This window comes from Danio rerio, chromosome 2 (assembly GCF_049306965.1).
Source record: "Danio rerio strain Tuebingen ecotype United States chromosome 2, GRCz12tu, whole genome shotgun sequence".
Classification (NCBI taxonomy): domain Eukaryota; kingdom Metazoa; phylum Chordata; class Actinopteri; order Cypriniformes; family Danionidae; genus Danio; species Danio rerio.
The window spans coordinates 54987501-55010000 of record NC_133177.1 but is presented as its reverse complement, the minus strand read 5'-3'; the positions used below and the strand labels follow the sequence as shown (position 1 = coordinate 55010000).

At 37.3% G+C, this 22500-nt stretch overlaps 2 protein-coding genes and 1 long non-coding RNA gene across 9 annotated transcripts in view; 2 read left to right on the top strand and 1 right to left on the bottom strand.

Moving 5' to 3' along the window:
• The window catches only part of dad1 (defender against cell death 1), a 4616-nt gene extending 3497 nt beyond the window's left edge, over window positions 1-1119 (top strand). The window contains 2 exon segments of the mRNA NM_001100439.1: window positions 347-510; window positions 930-1119. Coding sequence (NP_001093909.1) covers window positions 347-477 — 131 coding nt within the window. The 3' untranslated portion in view covers window positions 478-510; window positions 930-1119.
• Window positions 1120-7583: 6464 nt separating this feature from the next.
• pigr (polymeric immunoglobulin receptor) overlaps window positions 7584-22500 on the top strand; it is a 31455-nt gene continuing 16538 nt past the window's right edge. For 5 of the 7 annotated variants that reach the window (XM_005163603.6, XM_073919819.1, XM_073919813.1 and 2 more), the window contains exons 1-4: window positions 7584-7689; window positions 11591-11935; window positions 14742-14823; window positions 22143-22369. In XM_005163603.6, coding sequence (XP_005163660.2) covers window positions 7641-7689; window positions 11591-11935; window positions 14742-14823; window positions 22143-22369 — 703 coding nt within the window. In that variant the 5' untranslated portion in view covers window positions 7584-7640. 7 annotated transcript variants of the gene reach the window in all.
• Window positions 20389-21688, bottom strand: LOC141378982 (uncharacterized). The gene is made up of 2 exons (XR_012394841.1): window positions 21614-21688; window positions 20389-21522 (listed from the first exon to the last, which is right to left on the bottom strand). It is a non-coding gene; the product is annotated as an uncharacterized lncRNA (long non-coding RNA).

The following is a 22500-nucleotide window of genomic DNA, read 5'->3' as shown; positions in this document are numbered from 1 at the left end:
TTTTTTTTTTTTTACATCAAATGCAAATAAGGGGACTTCCATGGAGGGACTGAAAATACATTTTATAAAGTAAATCTAGTCCTTATATAAAGGGATTTATTAACGCAGCATTTTTTTTTTTTGTATATAAAACAACTTACTTTTGAAAGTAAAAAAAATTACAAAAACGTTATTAGAACATAAATTGTTTGTGTCCCACAGTAACTATTACTCTGGTGGAATTGGTATGTATTTATCTAGAATTTTTCCTTTAACTCTACAGGTTTGGGTTGTCTGAGCATGTCATGGTGCAGTTATAGGGTATAATTAAACATGTTGCTAATTAATGTCTTTTTTTTTTCTTCAGTGTGTCTTCGCATCCAGATCAACCCTCAGAATAAAGGAGATTTCCTCACGGTCTCTCCTGAAAGAGCGTTCGCTGATTTCCTTTTTGCTCACACTGTTCTCCATCTAGTGGTGGTCAATTTTGTGGGCTGAATGAGACTCTCTGCTCTGCGGTCCCTACAGCTGGTGCGTGTACAATTACATGAATTAATATGATGTTAATGTGATACAATTTTTCTCTGAAGCATAAATCTATGTAATTTACAGCTTGATTTTAAATAATTTGATAATGTTGTAAAATGTTATATAAAATATATTCATAAGTGCGTATGTTATATAAAATATATTTAAATGTGCGTGTGTATGAAGTATATTTATATGCATATTATTTAAATGAAACGTATGACATCATAAATATTGGTTTTGAAATAATTATGCATATTTGGTGACTATAAAATTTAATTGCAGAAGTATGTCTTTTACCATAGTTTTATCTAAAAATCATCCCTACATGTCAACTCTCTGTAGATTTCATATGTAACTCCAGATTAACTGCTCTGGAAGTTTGCAAACACCTTTAATCAATCATGTTTGTTTTTCCACAGAAATGAAGACCAAACGCTTCAGCTCAAGAACAGATCAACTACAAACACAACAGCCTGCGCTTCTCTCAATGTTAATGTATATGCTTTGATAGAATTGTCAGCTTTGAGTTCCTGTCTTCATCCTTAATTTTTCTACTTTTGTAAAACTTACTGAGAGTTATGGAAACAAAATAAATGCCTTGAAAACACATTTTGGTGAAACGAATTGTGTTTTACTAAATTTTACCAGGGTGTCCTCGGAGTTTCAAAAAATATAAATTTTTAAATCAATTTAAAAAAATTAAGGCTCTCAAAAAGTATTATAAAAGTCTTAAATGCTATTTTGCAAGCTAATAAATTGTGTATCATTTTTGATAATGCAATGTATTCTAAAGTTTGGCTAAATTTAATCCGTGAAAATTGGGTGCTGTGTACTTTATGAAATCAATAAAAATCCTGCTAGATTTTACATCACGCTGGTTTGTTTGCTGCAAAGGCGCCACCTGCTGGAAGAGAATTACCTTTTTTTAATATGTATATGAATAGTGTTTTAGTTTAGATGCAGGTATGTTTTATGTAGAATTAAGGCTCGACAATAAGGACTGCCTGATGGCCCAGGGCCAGTGTGCGAGGCGCTCGGGACAGTAGACAGGATAGTTACTGGCTCGATCGATTGTCAATTGTGTGCAAATACACTTAAGGTGCTTTGCACACCTAGACATTCATTTCGGAACTGGTCTCGTTTGCCCAGTTAGCGCAGCTTGTTTGGCCTTTGTGAAATGTAATTTATGTAATTAATGTAATGTAATTTGTTAGGCCTATTTTGTGCATTTCTGCACTGACACCTCAAAAGAAAGATCAACATTAATCTGCTTTATGATCTCATTGCAGTTTCGCTTCATCTGTTATTTCTCTCTATAATTTAAGCTATATTGCATAATTCTGGCCAATGTTTTTATTTTATTTTTTTTTCAAATAGGTTCTTTCAATAAATAGATTTTATTATTTTTTTTTACAAAACTTGACAACTGAAACTACAACTGAGGCTATGAATGAGAAAAGGCTCGTTTGAAGTGCGCCTCGCCTTGACTGCATTGTTAACGAGAGCAGGCGTGTGCAGTATGAGGAGGGCTCAAATTACATTAGAAGTCGGACACTTGCTGAATCTCGCTGTTTAGCCACCTAGAAACGTCACCAGTGGCAGAGATCTCGTTCGGCTTTTTTTTATCGCAGACGAATGACCTCGTGAAAAAATACTATGGTGATTTATAGTAATTATTGCATTTTTGAACATGTTTTTTCAGTATTGGGTTATGTTTATAGTTGTTGTGATACCATAGCAACTATAAAATTTAAATTGGCAATTTTATAACATGGTTCAAAAACTCTACAGTATACATTAGTATTTTTAATGTGGGATTGGATGCAATAGAAATATCACTGTTTTTACAAAAAGATGGTCAGAATTACAGAAGATGAACAGCTCATTAACTAAAAGGGTGTACTTAATATATAATTCTGTATGTTCAACAAACTTTAAAAGAATAACAAAATAAACCGCTTATACAGCAAGAAAACTTTCAAGAAACCTTATTTGGCTACATTATAAATGAAGTAGCTATAGCAAGATGCTTTTGAGTGACAAGTCATGACAAATGTTTGTTTGACATGAAGAAATTCTTAGGGGGTTTATTATATTGACATGCTTATTAGGCTTATATAAGCTGCTTTTACTCCAGCCAGACTGAAATAAAATAGCCCAAGACTTTATCCAGAATAAAAACTATTAGACTGTAAATACTGTGAAAATGTTCTTGGTCTATTAAACATGACTTTTGACTTCACATACAGGTGTGTGTGTGTGTGTGTGTGTGTGTGTGTGTGTGTGTGTGTGTGTGTGTGTGTGTGTGTGTGTGTGTGTGTGTGTGTGTGTGTGTGTGTGTGTGTGTGTGTGTGTGTGTGTGTGTGTGTGTGTGTGTGTGTGTGTGTGTGTGTGTCTTGTTTACTACACCCCTTTCACTTCTCATATGAAACCACACAAAGATGAGGCATAATGACAAAACAGTCTGATTACCTTTGTATGTCTGAATATATGTATATATTGGATTGACTTTAATGGAATAATGCTGCATAAAAATTACAATACAAAATTCACATAAACATACAAAAAGTGAAAATGACAACACCAAATAAATAAAAAACCATATGTAATGCTCTTAATGACTTTTTTAATTATCAACGAAAATACTAAAAAGGTATTCAACAAATCCAGGTATAAACCTTAGTTAAACAAGATAATAAAGTGTAATGTGTCAGTCTCATCCAATTAGCATTAAGCTGTGTCGTCAGCCAGTCGTTTCCCATCATGCTTTTGGTAACGCAGTCTTTTGAGATCAACTGCTGCCGACTGCTTAATCCGAGGTACCCGCTTCGCGAGAGTATTTTGACGCACGCTAGCGTGACATCAGAGCAAGGCGAAGGCAAGGCGGACGCATTTCTAACCGGCATGCATCCTGCGGTGATCACCGGTGATCGCAGATTTTGCCCATCTCAAACAAGCCTAAAGTCTGGCCTCTAATATATATATATATATATATATATATATATATATATATATATATATATATATATATATATATATATATATATATATATATATATATATATATATATATATATAGTGACTATGTCTGTGGGTGTCAAAATTAAAGTGTATATTTTCGCTTTTATTTATAAATTTGAAGTGTTTGGCTTTTGACACATTTAAAATATGTGGCTGTTATTAACTCTATTAACTTCTCTTTTTTTTTTTTTTTGTGGGGCTAATGAAAATTTTGTCAGGGCAAGTAAAAATCTGAACTACTGGCTTGGAACTCCGCGTTGAACCCTGAGCATAATTTCACATAAACAGATCTTTTTTTTTATTATTGTTTTTTAAATCAAAAATGGAATTGTCCAATAAAAAAAAAAAAAATAGCAGTTGGCTATGAAATATCAAGATCAGTGCAGTATTTTCTCATATTTGATTTGACCGTATCGAGCCAGCGAGTCCTTGGGTGTCCTTTCCATTCCCTGCATGACTGTCTTTTCGAGTTAATATCTACGCATGGCCAAAATAGGATCAGTCCTTTCGCTTGATGCACCCTAGGACGTCTTTGTTGATGATTCTAGCTGTCCATGTGATGCACAACAGTCTCCTCCAGCACCACAACTCGAAGGCGTCGATCTTTCTTCTTGATCATCCAGGTCTCGAAGCCATAGATTGCCATGGGGAAGACAGTTGCGTTGACTAGCCTAGCTTTAGTTGCAGTGCTGATAACCTTACTTTTAATTCATCTTTAATTATTTCTATAGGACATTTACAATGTAGATTGTGTCATAGCAGCTTAACATAGAAGTTCTAGTAAATTGAAACTGTTTCAGTCCAGTCCAGAGTTGAAGTTTAGTTTCGTTCAGTTCAGTGTGGTTTATTATTCACTGCTGAATGTCCAAACACTGAAGAGCAAATCCATCGGTGTGCAGCAACGAGAAACAAACTTGACAAAAGTAAAGGGAAAAAAAAAACTTGAAAGAAATCAGGCTCACTTGGGCACGGCCATTTCTCTTTTTGGCCAAACTTTTTGTGCTGAGCTGCAGTCTAGGTGCCGGAGGCTGGTGAACGCTGGGTGTCCATCTTGGTGAAGCTGCAAGTGTGAGTAGGTCACTGGCAGGTGTTCAGGCTGGCCCACGGTATCAGTGGTATCAGTGCTGGACTCGTCTGTCACTGGTCTCTTTTAGGAATCAGTCTCATCTGACGTCTTTTCCAGATAGCATTCATGCTCACCATTGCATTCCCTCCAAAGGTTAACTGTCTCTTGATTTCTGGTGTTGTGTCTTCATTTCAGTAACTAAGGTGTTGTGTCTCCATTTCAGTCACTCTTGGAACTAAGGAATATATAGTCCCGTACTGTCTCGATTTCATCATTGTGCATCTTTTGTTGCATCTTTCATGCTCAGGTCGTCATCATCTTCGTTTTCTTGTTCAGGTGCAACCCCACCTTCTCACTTTCTTCTTGCTCTTTCAGGATGAGTCGCTCCAGATCTTCTCTGCTTTTGGCCAGTAGGGTGGTGTCGTCAGCATATCTAAGGTTGTTTATGTTCCTGCTGCCAATTTTCACTCCCCTTTCGATGTCTTCTGGTACTGCTTTTCTTATGGCTGCTTCTGCATACAGGTTGAAGAGTGCTGGCAATATTCTTTCAATCAGGGCTTAAAATTTACTTTTTTTGATCACCGGCTACAGTGGCTAGTAGTTTTCCAACATTACTGGCCACTCTGGATTTTCACTAGCCACAATTTTGTTGTTGTGAAAATATTTTTATGCATAAATATGACTGACATGTTAAAAATTACTTGATTTAGATTTTGTTTTGTCCGCATGCCTTCTCATTCATTTCACATTTTGTGTGTCGTGTAAGAGCATGGATCATGGTGTTATAGTGTTATACCGCAATTCGTTTTTATTTCACATTTTTCAGAACTCAAAATTAAGGATTTACCAAATTTATCACTAACCACTCCAAACTATTATTATTTCTTAGCCACAAATTTTAAACGTGTCAAAACAAGCTAAATATAGCTGTATCCACTTGTTAAGTGGTGATGTGTTTGTGATGTATGTAATATTGTTTCCGGGTCCAAGCCGCCATTCATTTGAGTGAAGAAATCATTCGTTTATGATCACTTTTTATTCCTATCACACATTAATTTTACATAAAGTCATAGTGTACACAACAATCTCTGGGCTTGCTGCATAACAAATACCAACATTTGAACAATTCATAAAAAATTAATCCCATTCTGGCCATTAGATATTAGGCATAGGCATATATACTGCGATCGTGACTTTTGAAAGTATTAAATCACTTTTTAAACGTTTATTATTACCATTTCATTAGTCTCCCCATTCAGCTGAATAGAGCACTCGGACCCGGAAGCCGCTCTGCATGCTCTTTTTATTTAACAAATTATTTCTTAAAAAAAAGAAAAAAGAAAAAAAGAAAAACAATTGACTTTTAAAAATAATTATAGTCATGTATCAAAAAGTAACCTGTCCTTACTAACGGTCTCTCAGATCACCAGTTAACTACACATAAATGGAGAGTTAATCTCATATTAAAGCAATGTTGCTGTAAAAAAAAAAAAAAAGATAATTATACCAAGTTAACAAAAATAACCAGAAGCAAAAGAAAAGCAGGTGAGAAACATACTGTGTGATAATGAAAGCATGATCACACGGTTAAGGCCCATTAATAATCTGTTCAAAGTGAAAGCAGCCGGTGCTGCTTACAAAAATACTTATTTGGAGCTCTTGAAAGCAGCAAGACTGTGGGTGCATTTGCATAACTTTTTTTGTCTGACTATTTTGAAATCACAGTTGCGTTCCAGGCACAGTTGCTTCAAGCCTATGGCTTCAAGCAAGGAGACAAGAGCGCGCACGCGCTTTAAACAGCTTTAATACAGTGATTATCCTCTCATTCGGTATTCATCTGCTTTCAATTGCTCGAGCGAATGCAATTTTTTTTGTTAGTCATGCTGTTTTACGATTCTAAGATCACATTTGCACGCATATTGGGTCATTCTTATAGTAAAACTCTGCTTTTAAGAAAAAATTATTTTTAAATTGTGGTTAACCAGCCAAAGTGGCTATAATGGGAGTGACTGTCTAACCCAGGGGTGTCCAAACTCGGTCCTGGAGGGCCGGTGTCCTGCATAGTTTAGCTCCAACTTCCTCCAGCACTCCTGCCTGGAAGTCTAGTATACCTAGAAAGAGCCTGATTAGCTGGTTCAGGTGTGTTTAATTGAGGTTGGAACTAAAATATGCAGAACACCGGCCCTCCAGAACCGAGTTTGGATACCCCTGGTCTAACCCGTCGTAGTTTAAATCTACCCGAATTTGGCGGGTCGGCGGGTGTTAATGTTAAGCCCTGCTTACTATCAGTATTGAAAAATATACCGTAATGTTGTTAATGTTACTGGTTGAAAGTGGCGATAAGGTTTTAAAATGTAGCTATAGAAAGGGTCCTAAAAAGGAGTTTAATTTATTCTCGGATTCATGTGTATACCCTGGTAACATCTACTTTAAATATTTTTATGTTCTAAATACACACAAAAAGAGATTATTGCTGCTTGTTCAAACTACTTATTTAAGCTGAAACAGCACAATTCTGTAGATTTTTTTGGATTTTTTTTTTTCTTCAATCCACTTAAATTTGCTATGCTAACGTAATCTATTTGTGTTGGGACAACATGAATGAGTTGTGTGCAATCCTACATGTTTTGTAATCAGTGTAATTGCTTAAAAATCTCTGGTGAAATCATTGAAAAACAGCCTATTTACTATAACTAAATGAAACAAGATGCACACTAGAAAAACCATTGTTTGATTTCATTTAATATTAAATGAAACCAGGCACACCAGAGTGTTAGAATGAAGAAATAACTTTTTTTTTTTTTTTGCAGTCCTCAGAGTGTCCAAAAAGATTCCTTATTCATTTTGTTAACTTTTTACAATCCTTTGCCTCAATAGCACTGCGCTGAACACATTCCCAGTGTGGAGTTCAAATGGTTAAATCAAACTCCCACATCTGGACATAGTTTAAGCAGACGGAAGTGAGAGTGAACTGAAATATTCCTTCACAAACAGCTGTCTGCAGGAGCGAGGGACTCCATGCTTTATCAGCTCGACCTCAACAATGAGTCTTCCGCTGCTTCTGACCGCTCTTGTTCTTGGTGGACTGCCAGGTGAGATTTTATTATTCCTTTGGCTAAATACGGATGGTAAAACGCCCTTTTATCATGAAGCTGTTTTATCGACGGGTGGTTCAAAACATTCAGGAATACAATTTTATAGCAGTTTAGGCAACAAGTAAAGATTCCTCTCTTCTTAATGGTATATTGTAATGTTTGCAGTTTTAAAACTCAATGTCAAATAATTCTGAGTCAGTTTTTATTTAATGGAAACTTTGTGTACTAAATTCCTCCAGTTGTTTTGTTGTTCTTCCAGTTGGTTTGTTGTCCAATAACATTTTTCCAAATGCGTGCTTTTAGTTTTCCAAATGGTTTAGTTTTTGTATATTTTTTATGCTTTTTTTGGAAGAAATTGCAGGACAAAAGGAAAATAAATAATTGGACAATGCAAAACAGGCCTATCAGCCATTTTATGCAGTCATAGTGGGGAGTTTATGCAATTTTTTGCGGTCTATCTGGAATATAATGATTATGAAAGCAAAACAACTGAATTTTGGCAAAAAAAAGTCTACTATTATAATCATGATAAAATGTAATTTTGTGACATTTAACGTTTTTTAGTTTTGTGTTGGTATACGAGTAAAGCAGAAATCAGAAAACATCTGCTTTTAAGTTGAATGTTAAACTAAACCAATGCCTTTTTTTTGGCAGTCATCTTGTGTTCATGTTTGTTCAATATCAGTGATTAACTATTGCTGGTTTTATTTTAAGTACAAAAATGCAAGTACAAAAATGGCAGGTTATTTCAATCCACTTCTGGGTGTAACTGCAGCCAAACCCATTTTTTTATTCAATTAATACACTGTAAAAATTATATGATCACTTAGTTTAATAAGTTACAATTAACTAAAAACACACGCTGTTGACTAAGTTAATCATGTTCTAACTTAATTTTTATATGTTTAATTGATTCATAAACTTAATTAGATTCAGCTTAAATTTAAGGCAACCAGTATTTTTTTTTTTCACATTGTAGGAGCAACGTTTGGGTTTGTATATATTTTACCCAATTAGGTTAGAAATAACCCAGGTTTTTTTTTCCCTTATTTGTTTTAAATTGGTGATACTTTAATGTTTTGTTATTGTACATTTTTAATATTGGTTAAGTTTAATTTAAATGAAATTATTAACTTAATTATCAAGTAAAAAAAAAAAAATACATATATATATATATATATATATATATATATATATATATATATACCCTCCATATATATATATATATATATATATATATATATATATATATATATATATATATATATATATGAATAATATTGGAGGGTTACACAATGATCAGATTTACTAATATATATATATATATATATATATATATATATATATATATATATATATATATATATATATATATATATATATATATATATATATATATTAGTAACCCTGATCATTGTGTAACCCTCCAATACACCCTAATCATAATCTAAAACTTATATCACTAATAATATTTGTAAAAATGATTTATTCAACACCTTAATTTAAACTATGGCAAGGGGCCGGGCAAACTCATATCGTGCACAATGGCAATTCCAAGTGCTTTACACATTAAGAATAAAAGAAACAAGAAAATCAAAAATCTATTAAAATGATTAATAACTGATTAAAATGTGTTAAAACAAGTTTTATAGGAATGAAAAAGAAAAGAAAGACATACTAGCGCTATCTGTCGGATGTAGTGCTCATTCAGTAAAGACACAGCTAAACAGATGTATTCAGTCTTGATTTGAATGTGGCTAATGTTGGAGCACATCTGATCATTTCTGGAAGCTGATTCCAGCAGTAGCGGGTGCTGTTTGTAGCTGAAGACAGATTCACCCTGCTTTGACTGAACTTTTGGAACTTCTAGTTTATATGATCCTAAAGATCTGAGTGATCTGTTGGGTTTGTATTCAGTGAGCATATCTGTAATGTATTGAGGTCCTAGGCCATTTAGGGATTTATAGACAAGTGATAATACTTTAAAATTTATTCTGAATTTTACTGGGAGCCAGTGTAGAGACCTGAGGATGGGTGTGATGTGCTCTGATTTCCTGGTTCTGGTCCGAATCCTGGTCGCAGCGTTCTGGATGAGCTGCAACTATCTGACTGTGTTTTTGCGAAGGTCAGTGAGGAGTCCATTACAGTAATCCACCCTGCTGCTGATAAAAGCATGAACAAGAACGCATAAAAGCACGAGAATAATGTCAAATAATTTCAAATTTACTGTGCTGCCTCCATAGACATTGCATTAAAAACACCTCTGATAAGCCACAATTCGTGTTTTGTTATTTGATGCAAAGATGATATAATAATCAATCTTCATAAGTTGTTTTTTAAAAATCAGAATATTAAAAACATTTAAGAATATGAAATTATGATGACCATTACACGTGTGAAAAGGATCCATTCCCGCTCCAATCTCACATTACAATTAAGGTGGATTTTACGTTTTCTGTTTTCTATTGGTTGATTTGGTGATGTGAGGCTTTAAAACAGAAGAAAGCGAATCTCTCGTGCTCATTTCTTCAACACCAACAAGTCATTGACGGCTCTGTTCTGTTCTCCTTTGTATTTATTTATTTATTACATCAGTTTGGAGTTAGTAGTCCCAACCTCCTTCAGGTTTGTTTGGTTATTTCTTTTAAACATGTTGTTGAGCTCCCAATCTCTTGTCATTTTGGATTGTTTTGCTGAATACTTTGTTAATAATTAATTCACTTGGAGAAATTTGGCCATTGTTTGTTACGCTTGCTTAAAATCACAAGTTTTATTTAAGTATTAACCGTAAGATAATTGGGGGCCCGTCCGGGATTTGAATCTGGGACTTATTGCACCCCAAGCGAGAATCATACCCCAACACCTACTGCCGAGTTCAGACTGCATGATTTTAGCCCCATATTTGACTTTTCGACAGGATTTGAGAAATCACAGACAAATACCTGAAATCACAGGCAAATCAGTGCTCGTTCAAGTAACAATTACAATAATCAAAGACGCCATCTGAGAATATTGCAGATAGATATTTGGCATGCTAAATATCTGGAGCTGTCAGTGATTCAAATCATGCCATGTGAATGTGTTCTGACTGAAAATAACGCTGATGATTGCCTACAGCCAACGAGAGAGCAGCATCCTCTAGTATGGGTATCTGCAGGCCAGCAGGAGGTTGGAGGAGAAGTTCTTCTGTTTGGTCTATTTAGACCCAAGAAATTAAGAAAGAAATAGTGTAAATTTGGCAACAGAACCAGTGTCTGTTTGATGTGTCATCTGAGCAATACCACAACTGGGTTGAAAAACAAAAAGGTTGATGAGAAATGGTTAATTCCCTTCAAAAGCTAGGTGAGCAAACCAAGTACATTTTCTACCCCACTGAAGGCTTCTTTCTTGAAACAAAAGATATACACCATGACCTCACATTGTTTTTGTGTAATTTCTTGTGTGTTGTTGTTAGACATAGTTGGGCAAAGTTGTTGGTGATTCTTCCTGTTGTAAAGTCATGTCCCTCTCCGCTGTCGACTCTGGCTTTTATGGTTCAGGACCTGTAGAGCTTTGCATCGATGAATTTGCTCTTCAGTGTTTGGATTCTCAGTAATGATTTTAAACCACACTGAACTGAGCTAAACTAAACTGAACTTAAACACTAAAAACTGAACTACCCTGATCCAGTTACTATGACCATTTATGTGTAGCTGCTTTGACACAATCTACATTGTAAAAGCGCTATACAAATAAAGCTGAATTGAATTGAATAACATTAACCCCCTGTTGCTGATCCAGCTTACACAGCAGTGACGGAAAGCTACCCCAGATAGTCATGCAGTGTGAAAACATCAGTGACGCAACTACTTTGAAAATCATTCAATCTGAACTGATGTTCATCTTTGTCTCTTTTCAGGGTCCCACAGCACAGTGACTACAATCGGAGATGTAGCTGTACTGGAGGGTGGATCCGTCACTGTCCCATGCCACTATAACCCGCAGTACATCAGCAATGTGAAGTACTGGTGCAGCGGCCGCATGAGGGAGTTCTGCTCCAGTTTGGCCCGCACAGATGATCCTGAATCTGCCCCGAATGGGAACAGGAAGGTGACGATCGCCGACGACCCGACACAGCATGTGTTTACTGTGAACATGCGCAACCTGACGGAGGATGATTCGGGCTGGTACTGGTGCGGTGTGGAGCTTGGTGGGATGTGGGTGTCAGACAGCACCGCCTCGCTTTATATCAGCGTCGTTCAAGGTAAGTTAAAGTCTGGGTGGAATCTAAATTCACAATGTTTATTTTGCTAGTGTTATTCTTTAGGTTAACAATTATTCTGTGTAAGTTCACTTAAAAAAAAAAGTTTGTTTTGGTAATCTGTTGTCAAAGTCTGACCATTTGCTTCTGCGTTTGTAATGGCGGTTCTTCTCTGATGTCAGTTTGCTATGAGGTAATGATGCGCAATAAGAAAGCCCCGCCCCCAACTTAATCTAAAATTTCAGTTGGAGATACATCAACATACTGACATAAAAGTCTTGGTCTTAACTTGCATGAAATAATTGATCACCTAAAGCAGGGGTCACCAATCTCAGTCCTGGAGGGCTGGTGTGCTTGCAGGGTTTAGCTCCAACTTGCCTCAACACACCTGCCTGAATGCTTCAAGTATACCTAGTAAGACCTTGATTAGCTTGTTCAGGTGTGTTTGATTAGGGTTGGAGCTAAAATCTGCAGGACACCGGCCCTCCGGTAACAAGTTGGGTGACCACTGGCCTAAAGCAATGGTGTAGATTTGCTTTTATTATTGGTGGGGATCTAATTTAACACCCCCAAATGGCAAGTATATAACTATTTATGCAAGCACCTTAAAGGGGAAATGAAGCGCTCAGTCAAGTTTACCTTATTTTGTACACTAGATTACACTTTAATGAAAATATATTAAACAAACTCGATTATTGTAACCATTCAGCAGAAAACAGTGTGTTTTACTATAGATTTTAGACCTAGGGCGCAGCCATCTTGGAATGTCGCTTTGTTCATTTCACCTTTAGGCTGAAAGATGACTTTACACGTCCATGTTCTATTCAGTCTTTTAGCGCAAAAGCTGAACCGCACATATTCTATTTGCTTATTTAAAAACATTAATAAATAAATAAAATTTAATTGAAGAGCTGATTAAAAAAAAAAAAAAACGAACATCTAAACGCAACATAGCAGCTCTCAGTCACAGTGTTCAAACATGTTTGGGGGAGGTAAAGCTCGAGTAGAGAATGTGATTTAACCCTTTCTGTACATATGCGTTATTGAGAATTTTAGACAGTGTATTTTAGAATATTGAGAGTTTTTTTATGTTGTTTGTGTTTCATGTTTTGATTTTCAAAGTGTACTTTTAAAACTAACAAACATAAAATAGACATTTGTTTTATTGTACAAAATAATACAATAAAATAGGCTATGTAATCCCCTACACTACTTCAAATCATTACAAGTATGACTTTAGCATTAGGAAAATAAATATCGTTATTATTACACGAGTCTAAAATGATTTTAAAGGCTATAATTGCTAGAGATTTCTACTGATTTTCTTTATCATTTCTTTACTGATTTCTAAAATCTCCCATTATAATAATAGCTGACAATTATTTCATGTGAATTCAGCAACCCCTGGGGCCTCATGTACGAAGACTTGCGTTGAGTTCATACTAAAACATTGCATACGGACAAAGCTGTAAATGTGAGTACGCAGTAAAAAATTCAGATGTATGAAACACTGCGTACGCATAATCCCACGCATATACTCTTTGTACATCCGGCTTAACGTGAAACTGAGCGCATGTGCATGAGCGGAAACCTCTCCCTGCCTCCTTCCCCGTATAGATATGGTAATGACTCTACTTTGGCAAAAAAGCAAGCAAGAAGAGAAACAAAATGTGAATTGGAGGTGCTCCTATCAGAGGTAGACCAGAGAAAATCGGTGTTATTTGCAAGTTTGTCCTCTGGAATTATAAACAAAAGGAAAAAAAAAATAGAGTGGGAGAGTTTAGCTGATGCAGGGAACACAGTGGGGTCTCGTTGGACACCTTGTTAGAATGAGCTAGTTGAGTGATAGTCGAGCAGACATCAGCAGCGCGAGTGGCGTAGCTCGTAAAGCACATGGCAACATGTTTTGACACTATCATTCATGAACCGGGTTCGTATCCAGCGTCTGATGAACTCCATTTTGTCTTTTTTCCCCATTACATATCAGATTTTGCCTACTCTTTATCACGAGGAAGACAAGTAGGAGTCATTAATAAGTTCTTGTATTATGTTAAGCGCATTTGAGCATCACATATTATTTGCACATTTATTGAATGGAAATGTTTCTGATTCACATATGCAAATTCATCTTCAGATGGCGCCTTTATAGTAATGTGCGTGCATTCGATCGCTCCGATTACATTGGGAAAACCGTCGATTGCTGCAAGTTGCGCTTTAATGTTTGGCTGGTCAGCAGCATGGTATAGATACCTGCTAGACATGCGGATGATCCCTTCCCGTACAGCTGCCATTGCACGGCTCAAAGATACTTTGTAGTGTGCAGTTTAACATAATTGCCTCTAGGAGTCGCCAATGGAAATAAAAAAAACACACACAAGAAATGCACAAACGACAGCCATGAAGTTGACTCGGAACAACGCACATTCTTACGTTCATTTCATCGTTAGTAAATCCAAACAGGATACCTGACATACGCAAAGTTTTTGTGCGTACGCAGCGTTGAAACATGAGGCCTCTGGTCATATTTTTACCACTTAAATATCGAAAAAACAAAACGCATTAGGAAGTTACATTTTGATTAAAGGATAACAAAGTCTATTTAAGACCATTAAAAATCCTTCATTGTGATTATTTCTGAGATTTATGCATGTGCCACACACATGCATAAATCAGATGCACAGTGCATGTGGGGGAAAAAAGATGTAAAGTTATTTTTATAATAGTATACCCTTAATTTATCATCTAAAATAAGATAACTTTTTGGGATAATGGGGTACTTTCCTGTGTGTTTATTATTGTTGTTCTGCAGGTATGTCAGTGGTGAACGGTATGGTGAGCGCAGAAGAAGGCAAAAGCGTCAGTGTTCAGTGTCTCTATAGTAAAAACCTCAGGTAAGGACTGTAGCAGACCCCATCCGAATGATGGCCGAAACTTTACTGATGTTTCAAGTTGCTTTATTTACACTCCTTACTCTTGAAATCACCGTAAGAGCTGAGCAAACCAATACAAAAACATACATCAGCATTCTTAGATATCTTCACAAAATATGTATTTCTCACTAACAATATATGATGAAACAAACCTTATGCCTTTTCGGGGGGGTTGCTGATTAAACTTGTAAACAGTCCTTTTCAGTACGAGCTCTAGTTAAACTGTTATGAAACGTCCGCTTTACCTTCTGCTCTCTCATTTATTTCCTGCTCTGAAAAACGGATTTCTTTTCAAAATAAAAGTCCCCCACAAATAATAGAAATTAAATGATCTTTCAACATGAAGAAATGCAAGATAACACCTTTACTTAAGTCTGTTACACTCCCACCAAATTATCAATGTTCCTCAAACATAACTAATTTCCAATTATAACCCTCTTTGGAAGTGTATAAAGTGCAATAAAGTCCCATTGAAAATGCATTCACTCTGCTTCCAACAACAAGACCAACTTTTGAGCGGGTCTATCTACTATTGAGATTTTATGCATTCTTTCTCCTTTCTTGTTTAATCTCTTGTCGCCAAGTGCTACTTTGGCTTTTCTTACAAGTCCATCCGGGCTCAGAACAGTCTCTATAATCCTCCCTAGTCTCCATTCACTCCTAGGCAATGTTTCTTCTATATCCATGACCACATCACCAATTTGAAGGTTCCTTTTTGGAGCATGCCAGCGTTGCCTTGCAATGATATTGTGTAGATACTCTTTTTTCCATCTGCTCCAAAACTGTTCAGTAAGGTACTGCACACGTCTCCATCTCTTTTTTGTATACATATCCTCTCTAATGAACTTTCCTGGTGGAGGCAATGCTGTGGTGGGCTTCATGGTTATCAGATGATTGGGTGTGAGTGGTTCTAAGCTCTTGGGGTCATTCAGATTGTCAATCGTAAGAGGGCGACTATTGACTACTGCCATGGCTTCATAAAATACAGTGCGCAATGAGGCATCATTAAGCCTGCCTGCTGAAAGGGTGATGGTAGCATTAAGAACGCTCCGGACAGTTTTGATTTGACGCTCCCATACACCCCCTGCATGACTGGAATGAGGAGCATTCAAAACAAAGTCACATTGTTTGTTTGCAAGAAAAGTTGTGAGGCGTTCTGGATCGAGTTCTTGCAATGCTGAATTCAATTCATTCTATGCGCCTATGAAATTGGTACCTTGGTCACATTTTATTTGCCTTACTGTGCCTCGAATTGCAATAAAGCATCTCAGACTGTTAATAAATGCATCTGTCGACATGTCTTCTAACATTTCAATATGAATAGCTCTTGAACACAAGCATGTTAGAAGCAGACCGTACCTCTTGTGATGTTTTCTCCCTTCTTTAGTCATGAATGGACCAAAGCAGTCCATGCCACAATACATAAAAGGCGGCGAAGGCTCTACACGTTCTGAGGGGAGATCACTCATCCTCTGGCCTTCAGCAGATCTTCTCATCCTTCTGCAAGTCACACAGTTGAGAATGTAAGATGTGACCACTCTGTTTATTCCAGGTATCCAATAGCCGCATGATCTGATATTATTGATTGTGAAACCCTTGCCTTGATGCTTTACACATTCATGGCAGTGTGCAATAATCAACTTTGTAACATGGTGTTCCTTTGGCAGGATCCATGGATGCTTGAATGCGTGAGTATATGATGAGTGATCTAATCTGCCTCCCACCTTGATTATACCATCTTTGTCTATAAAGGCATCCAGATGATGAAGTTTACTGTGACTTGGAAGTCTTTTTCCTTGACTCAACACTTCAGTCTCTTTCTGATACACTTGCCTTTGTACTCCTTTTAGAATCAAGCATTTAGCATCTTCTTGTTCACTTACGGATGCTGTTGAATTGGTTTTATCTTTCTTAATCCATCTCAGAAGGCGTGCAACAGCTTTGATAGTCTTAGACCAAGATGAGAACTTGGACAATCGGTCTACAAGATCTTTATTTTCCATGGTCTTTGTGTGTAATGTCTGAATTTTCTTTACCTCTGGATCTCCGAATGGGAGGTCTGGCACAACATTTGTGGTTGTTATTTCCTTTTCCCACAAAAATGAGGGCCCAGAGAACCAATTAGATGAAAGCAGCTCATTGATTGTTCTCCCTCTTGAAGCGTTGTCTGCTGGGTTTTCATCTGTTGGTACATACAGCCATTGATTGGGTGTTGTACTTTGACGTATTTTTTGGACTCTATTGGCTACAAATGTGTGGAAACGACGGGCATCGTTATTAATGTAACCCAAAACTACCTTTGAGTCAGTCCAAAAGAATTCGTCGACATCAATGAGGTTAAGCTGTTCTCTGAGTATATTGCTCATACTGACTGATACTACAGCTGCAGTTAGCTCTAACCTGGGTATTGTGATAATCTTTAAAGGAGAAACCCGGGCTTTGCCAATAAGAAAAGAGCAATGAATTTCATCATCCTCATTTATCATCCTCAGATAAGAACATTGACCGTAACCACAGGTACTCGCATCTGAGAAATGATGCATTTCTGTTTTCACTACTTTTCCGAAATCAGCAGGTACATAACATCGTGGTATGTTCACATTTTCTAGATTGACAAGGTCATTTTGCCATCTCTCCCACCGTGGCTTGAGTGCAGGGTAAAGTGTATCATCCCAGCCAGTTCCTTGGCGACACATTTCCTGTAGGATTCTCTTGCCATTGAGAACAAATGGAGCTACAAATCCCAAAGGATCAAATATGGAGGCAACAGTGGATAATATGCCACGACGTGTTGTAGGCTGACCCTTTAATGGAACATGGAATTTGAAACTATCACTCTGTATGTTCCAGTGAATTCCCAGAGCTCTTTCGAGTGGCATTTCATTGAAGGTGAGATCTTTCGTTTCAAAGTTTACAGCACGTTCTGATTCTGGTATGCTTTGCAAAACTGTGTTGTCATTTGATACGAACTTGTGAAGTCGAAGACCACCCTTTGCACACAGCTCCCGTGCTTTCTTTGTCAACTGTATAGCCTTTTCTACTGTTTCTGCACTTGTAACTCCATCATCAACATAAAAATCCCTTGTGATGAACTGAGCGCCTAATGCGTGTGACTGGCTGTACTCATTGGCTAAATATCTTAGCCCATAGTTTGCACAACCGGGCGAAGAGACTGCACCAAATAAATGCACTTTCATTCTGTAATCTTGAAGAACTGAATTTGTGTCTCCATCTTTCCACCATAAGAAGCGCAGATAATCACGATCCTTTTCCTGAACGTGAAATTGGTGAAACATTTTTTCAATGTCACATATCACTGCAATAGGATGCCTTCTGAACCTTACAAGGACTCCCGTGAGGTTGTTTATCATGTCTGGTCCTGATAGTAAATGTTCATTGAGACTTGTACCTTTGAATTTTGCAGAGCAATCGAATACAACCCGTAGCTTATCTGGCTTTTTTGGGTGGTAGATCCCATGGTGAGGTATGTACCATTTTTCACCACTGGTTCCCTCATCATTTACCACTTCTGCATCACCTCTGTCAATAATGTCATTCATGTAAGTGAAGTAGTCTGTTTTGTATTTCTCATTTTTGGAAAACTTCTTGTTCAGATGTTGGAGTCTGATCGATGCAAGTTCTCTGTTGTCCGGCAAGGATGGTCGTTGCTTAAATGGAAGAGGCATTTCATAATGTCCTAGATAATTTTTCTTTATTCCTACTTTAAGTTTGTCTAGGAACATGATGTCCTCTTGAGAGACTGTCTTGTCATTTACTGTGATGTCCTTAAAGTCTGATTCAAGTATACGGACTGCATCCCCAGGTGTCATAGCTGGTATCTCCTTTGTAGCTATCCTTTGACAAAGACTGAACCCTGTTGATTCATTGATACTTGGTATGGAGCAGCCCACAATACTCCACCCTAAATCTGTTAAAATGGCATATGGTTCCTCATTTTTACCTAGTATTACTTGTCTTGGAGCTAGCACTCTAGGGCAGTTATAGCCAAGTAGTAAGCCTACTTCACAATTGAGTAGAGGTGCCATTTCGTCAGCAATTCCTTTCAAGTGACTCCAGTTCATTGCCGTTTTCTGTGTTGGTATGTGATCATAATTAGCTGGAATACACTCCTTTGTGTATACAGGAGGAAGACTGATATGTACTGAGGAACTGTACCCTCTCACTTGAAGATCCGTTACTCGATTGCTTCTAATAATCTCATTGTCTCCCATCATGGTGGTTAGTTTGAGTTTCACTGGGTGACTCTCTACTTGCAGTGTATTACTAATGTCTTCATCAATAAATGTAGTGTCACTCTGTGTATCTAGCAATGCATACACAAGCTGTTCGTTGGATGGATTTTTAACTGAAGACACCCATACTGGTACGATCATCGATGTAATGACTGACTGACTTTCTCTTGTGATATTAAGTGACATGGCATTAGTAGTTTCACTTTCAGTTGCATGCACATTGCTTACCATGGGCAATGGTCGTTCTCTGATTCCGTCCTTGTCATAATTGTAATCGTGAAGACATGTGGGATGTCGTAACTTGCATACATCACATGTGTGTCGACGACGACACTCCTTAGCATGGTGGGACGATGTTAAACACCCGTAGCAGAGTTTGTTATCTTTCACATAGGCTCTTCTGTCTTTCAGAGACTTCTCCATGAATTTCAGACACTTATGAAGTTGATGACTGTCATCCTGACACAACATACACTGTGTTTTGGTCACTGTAAACTTTCCTTTGACTGTTGATTGTGTGTCATTGTTTACACTTGTTTGTGTCTTAAAAACAATTGCTTTACTTCTTTTAGTTTCCTTTGACATTCTTCTCTCATAAGGTGACTCACATGAATGAAGAGCATGTAAAGAAGTGATGGGATTACACATAATTTCTGCTTCTGTTGTCATGAAATTGACAAAGTCATGGAAACTTGGAAACTCTTTGTCATCCATAAGGGTTTTTGTGACCTGACGGTTCCATCTGGAAGCTACCCAGTCAGGTAGTTTTTGCACCAGCTTCTGGTTTTCTTCACAGTCATTTAATATTTCCAGACCTTTTACATGTGGTATGGCTTGCAAACATGCATTTAAAAAGTCTGAAAATGTTCTCAAACCTTCTGCGTCTTTGGACTGTATTTTAGGCCACTTAGACAGCTTTTCTCTAAACGCTCTTTGTATAACAAAGGGCTGGCCGTACCTTTTATTAAGCTTGTCCCAAGCGTCTTTGTACGCTTCTTCATCATTTCGATAAAAGGTGCCCTCAAGATACCTATGCGCTGAGCCACTCACATACTTTTTCAAATAATAAAGCTTGTCAGCTGCTGAAATGCCCCTTTTACCTATTAATGACATAAATGATGACTTCCATTCCACAAACTGTATTGGGTCTCCGTTGAACACTGTAGGCTCAGGTAGGGGTAACCTGTTTATGGCTATGCTGTCCTGAACTGCTTGAGCAAGGTGAGACACTTCACTGAGCGATGCTGACTGAAGAACATAAGATTCCTGAAGCTGCCTTTCATTTCTCGGCCCCTGCTTTTCACTTTTTATTGACTGATTTCTTGTTTCCTCCTTTATTTCTTCATCATAGGATTTTACTCTGGCACGAGCAACCTCTATATCCTTTTCTACTTGCAAACATTCCAGTTCAAACCTTTGAGTTTCTAACTCTTTTTTGAATTGCTCTTCTATATTTCTTAATTTTTCCTTTTGTTGCCTTTCTGCTTGCATCATCTTGTATTCAGCCTCCTTTGCAGCCAGCTCTGCTGCAGCGTCTGCTCGTTTTCTTGCTGTACGAGAGGATCCAGAATGGCTGTTGACACTCATTAGTGAAGCACTGGAACCAAATATAGAGCGAGCGTAATTGTGTGCTAAAAGTTCACTTAGACGCCCCCTTTCTCTTTCTGCATCGTACTCATCATCTACATTTGATATTCTTTCTAACACTATTTTGACAATGTCATTGGTCACAGCATCACATGCATCGATTTTACGTCTTAAGTCAGCAGCAGGAGTAATAAATTCCCTTATATCAATGAAGATTTTCATGATACCATTCCTTTTATCCTCAAGTGAATCAGCGATATCTGCAAGCTGCTTGTCAGATATGTCCGTTTTTAAATCCTGCCTTGCTTTACGAGCATCTAACTTCCATTGTTCATACAATGTAGTTAATTTTTTTTCTTTCTTTCTACATTCCTCTTTTTGATAAGCAAGCATTTTCTCTGTAGGTATATGAGGACGTTCTGAACGTCGAGGGAGTTCTGTGCTCTCTTGTACATGACACTGTTCTTCTGATGTATTTTTGTCTTTTTGTTCAATTGCTCCTTTTATATCTGTTTCCATATTACCTTCATTTTCCATTTGGAGCGGCCTCTCAGATTCTCGGTCATCTTCATCCATTTCCATATTGAACTCGTACCCTTTTACGGCTCCGTAGACCATCACGCTCTATGCTGATTATAACTCACTGCAATGCCCTTTCCGTCGTTGCGTTATATCCGTCCGCCTGCGGCTGCCGCGAGGATCTTAATCAGCGAAGGTGAAGCTCTTACTGTAGCAGACCCCATCCGAATGATGGCCGAAACTTTACTGATGTTTCAAGTTGCTTTATTTACACTCCTTACTCTTGAAATCACCGTAAGAGCTGAGCAAACCAATACAAAAACATACATCAGCATTCTTAGATATCTTCACAAAATATGTATTTCTCACTAACAATATATGATGAAACAAACCTTAATGCCTTTTCGGGGGGGTTGCTGATTAAACTTGTAAACAGTCCTTTTCAGTACGAGCTCTAGTTAAACTGTTATGAAACGTCCACTTTACCTTCTGCTCTCTCATTTATTTCCTGCTCTGAAAAACGGATTTCTTTTCAAAATAAAAGTCCCCCACAAATAATAGAAATTAAATGATCTTTCAACATGAAGAAATGCAAGATAACACCTTTACTTAAGTCTGTTACAAGGACATACTGCACATCATCAACCATTTATAAAACATGAACAATTACATACAGCAAACACAAATCAAACACTAAACTAAAAAAATAGCATTCTAAGCAGTAAAGAACTGACTCTGGGTTTGCAGTGGTAAGTGGAGCTTGTTTGCACCTGTTTCATTTAAAAAGACAGATCAGTTTATGGTTTTAAATCCTCTCCGATACTGAAGCCAGTATTTTTGCAGTATCGGTGAGTATTTCTAATACTAGTATCAATATCGGAACAACCCTACTAAATGTACAATTCCCTGTATGACATGCAGATCGAGTGAGAAGCGGTGGTGTCGCAGTGGAAACTGGAACTCCTGCCTGCTGACGGACTCTGAAGGCACATTCAGTGGTAAAAATGTCCACATCCATGATGATAAGAACAGCGTGTTCACAGTGACCTTACAGCGGCTGGAGATGAGAGACTCGGGCTGGTACTGGTGCGGAGCCGGTCAACAAAACGTGGCTGTTCATGTTTCCGTTACTAGACGATCCCCAACACGTACGTCACATTCATAAAACACTGTAAAGTAAAAGGGTTTTTAAAGAACAAAACAAAGATTATCAAAATGCAAACGTATAAAATACTGTTCAGTCTCGAATAGCTCACTTTTATTTTTCTCACCTGCCATG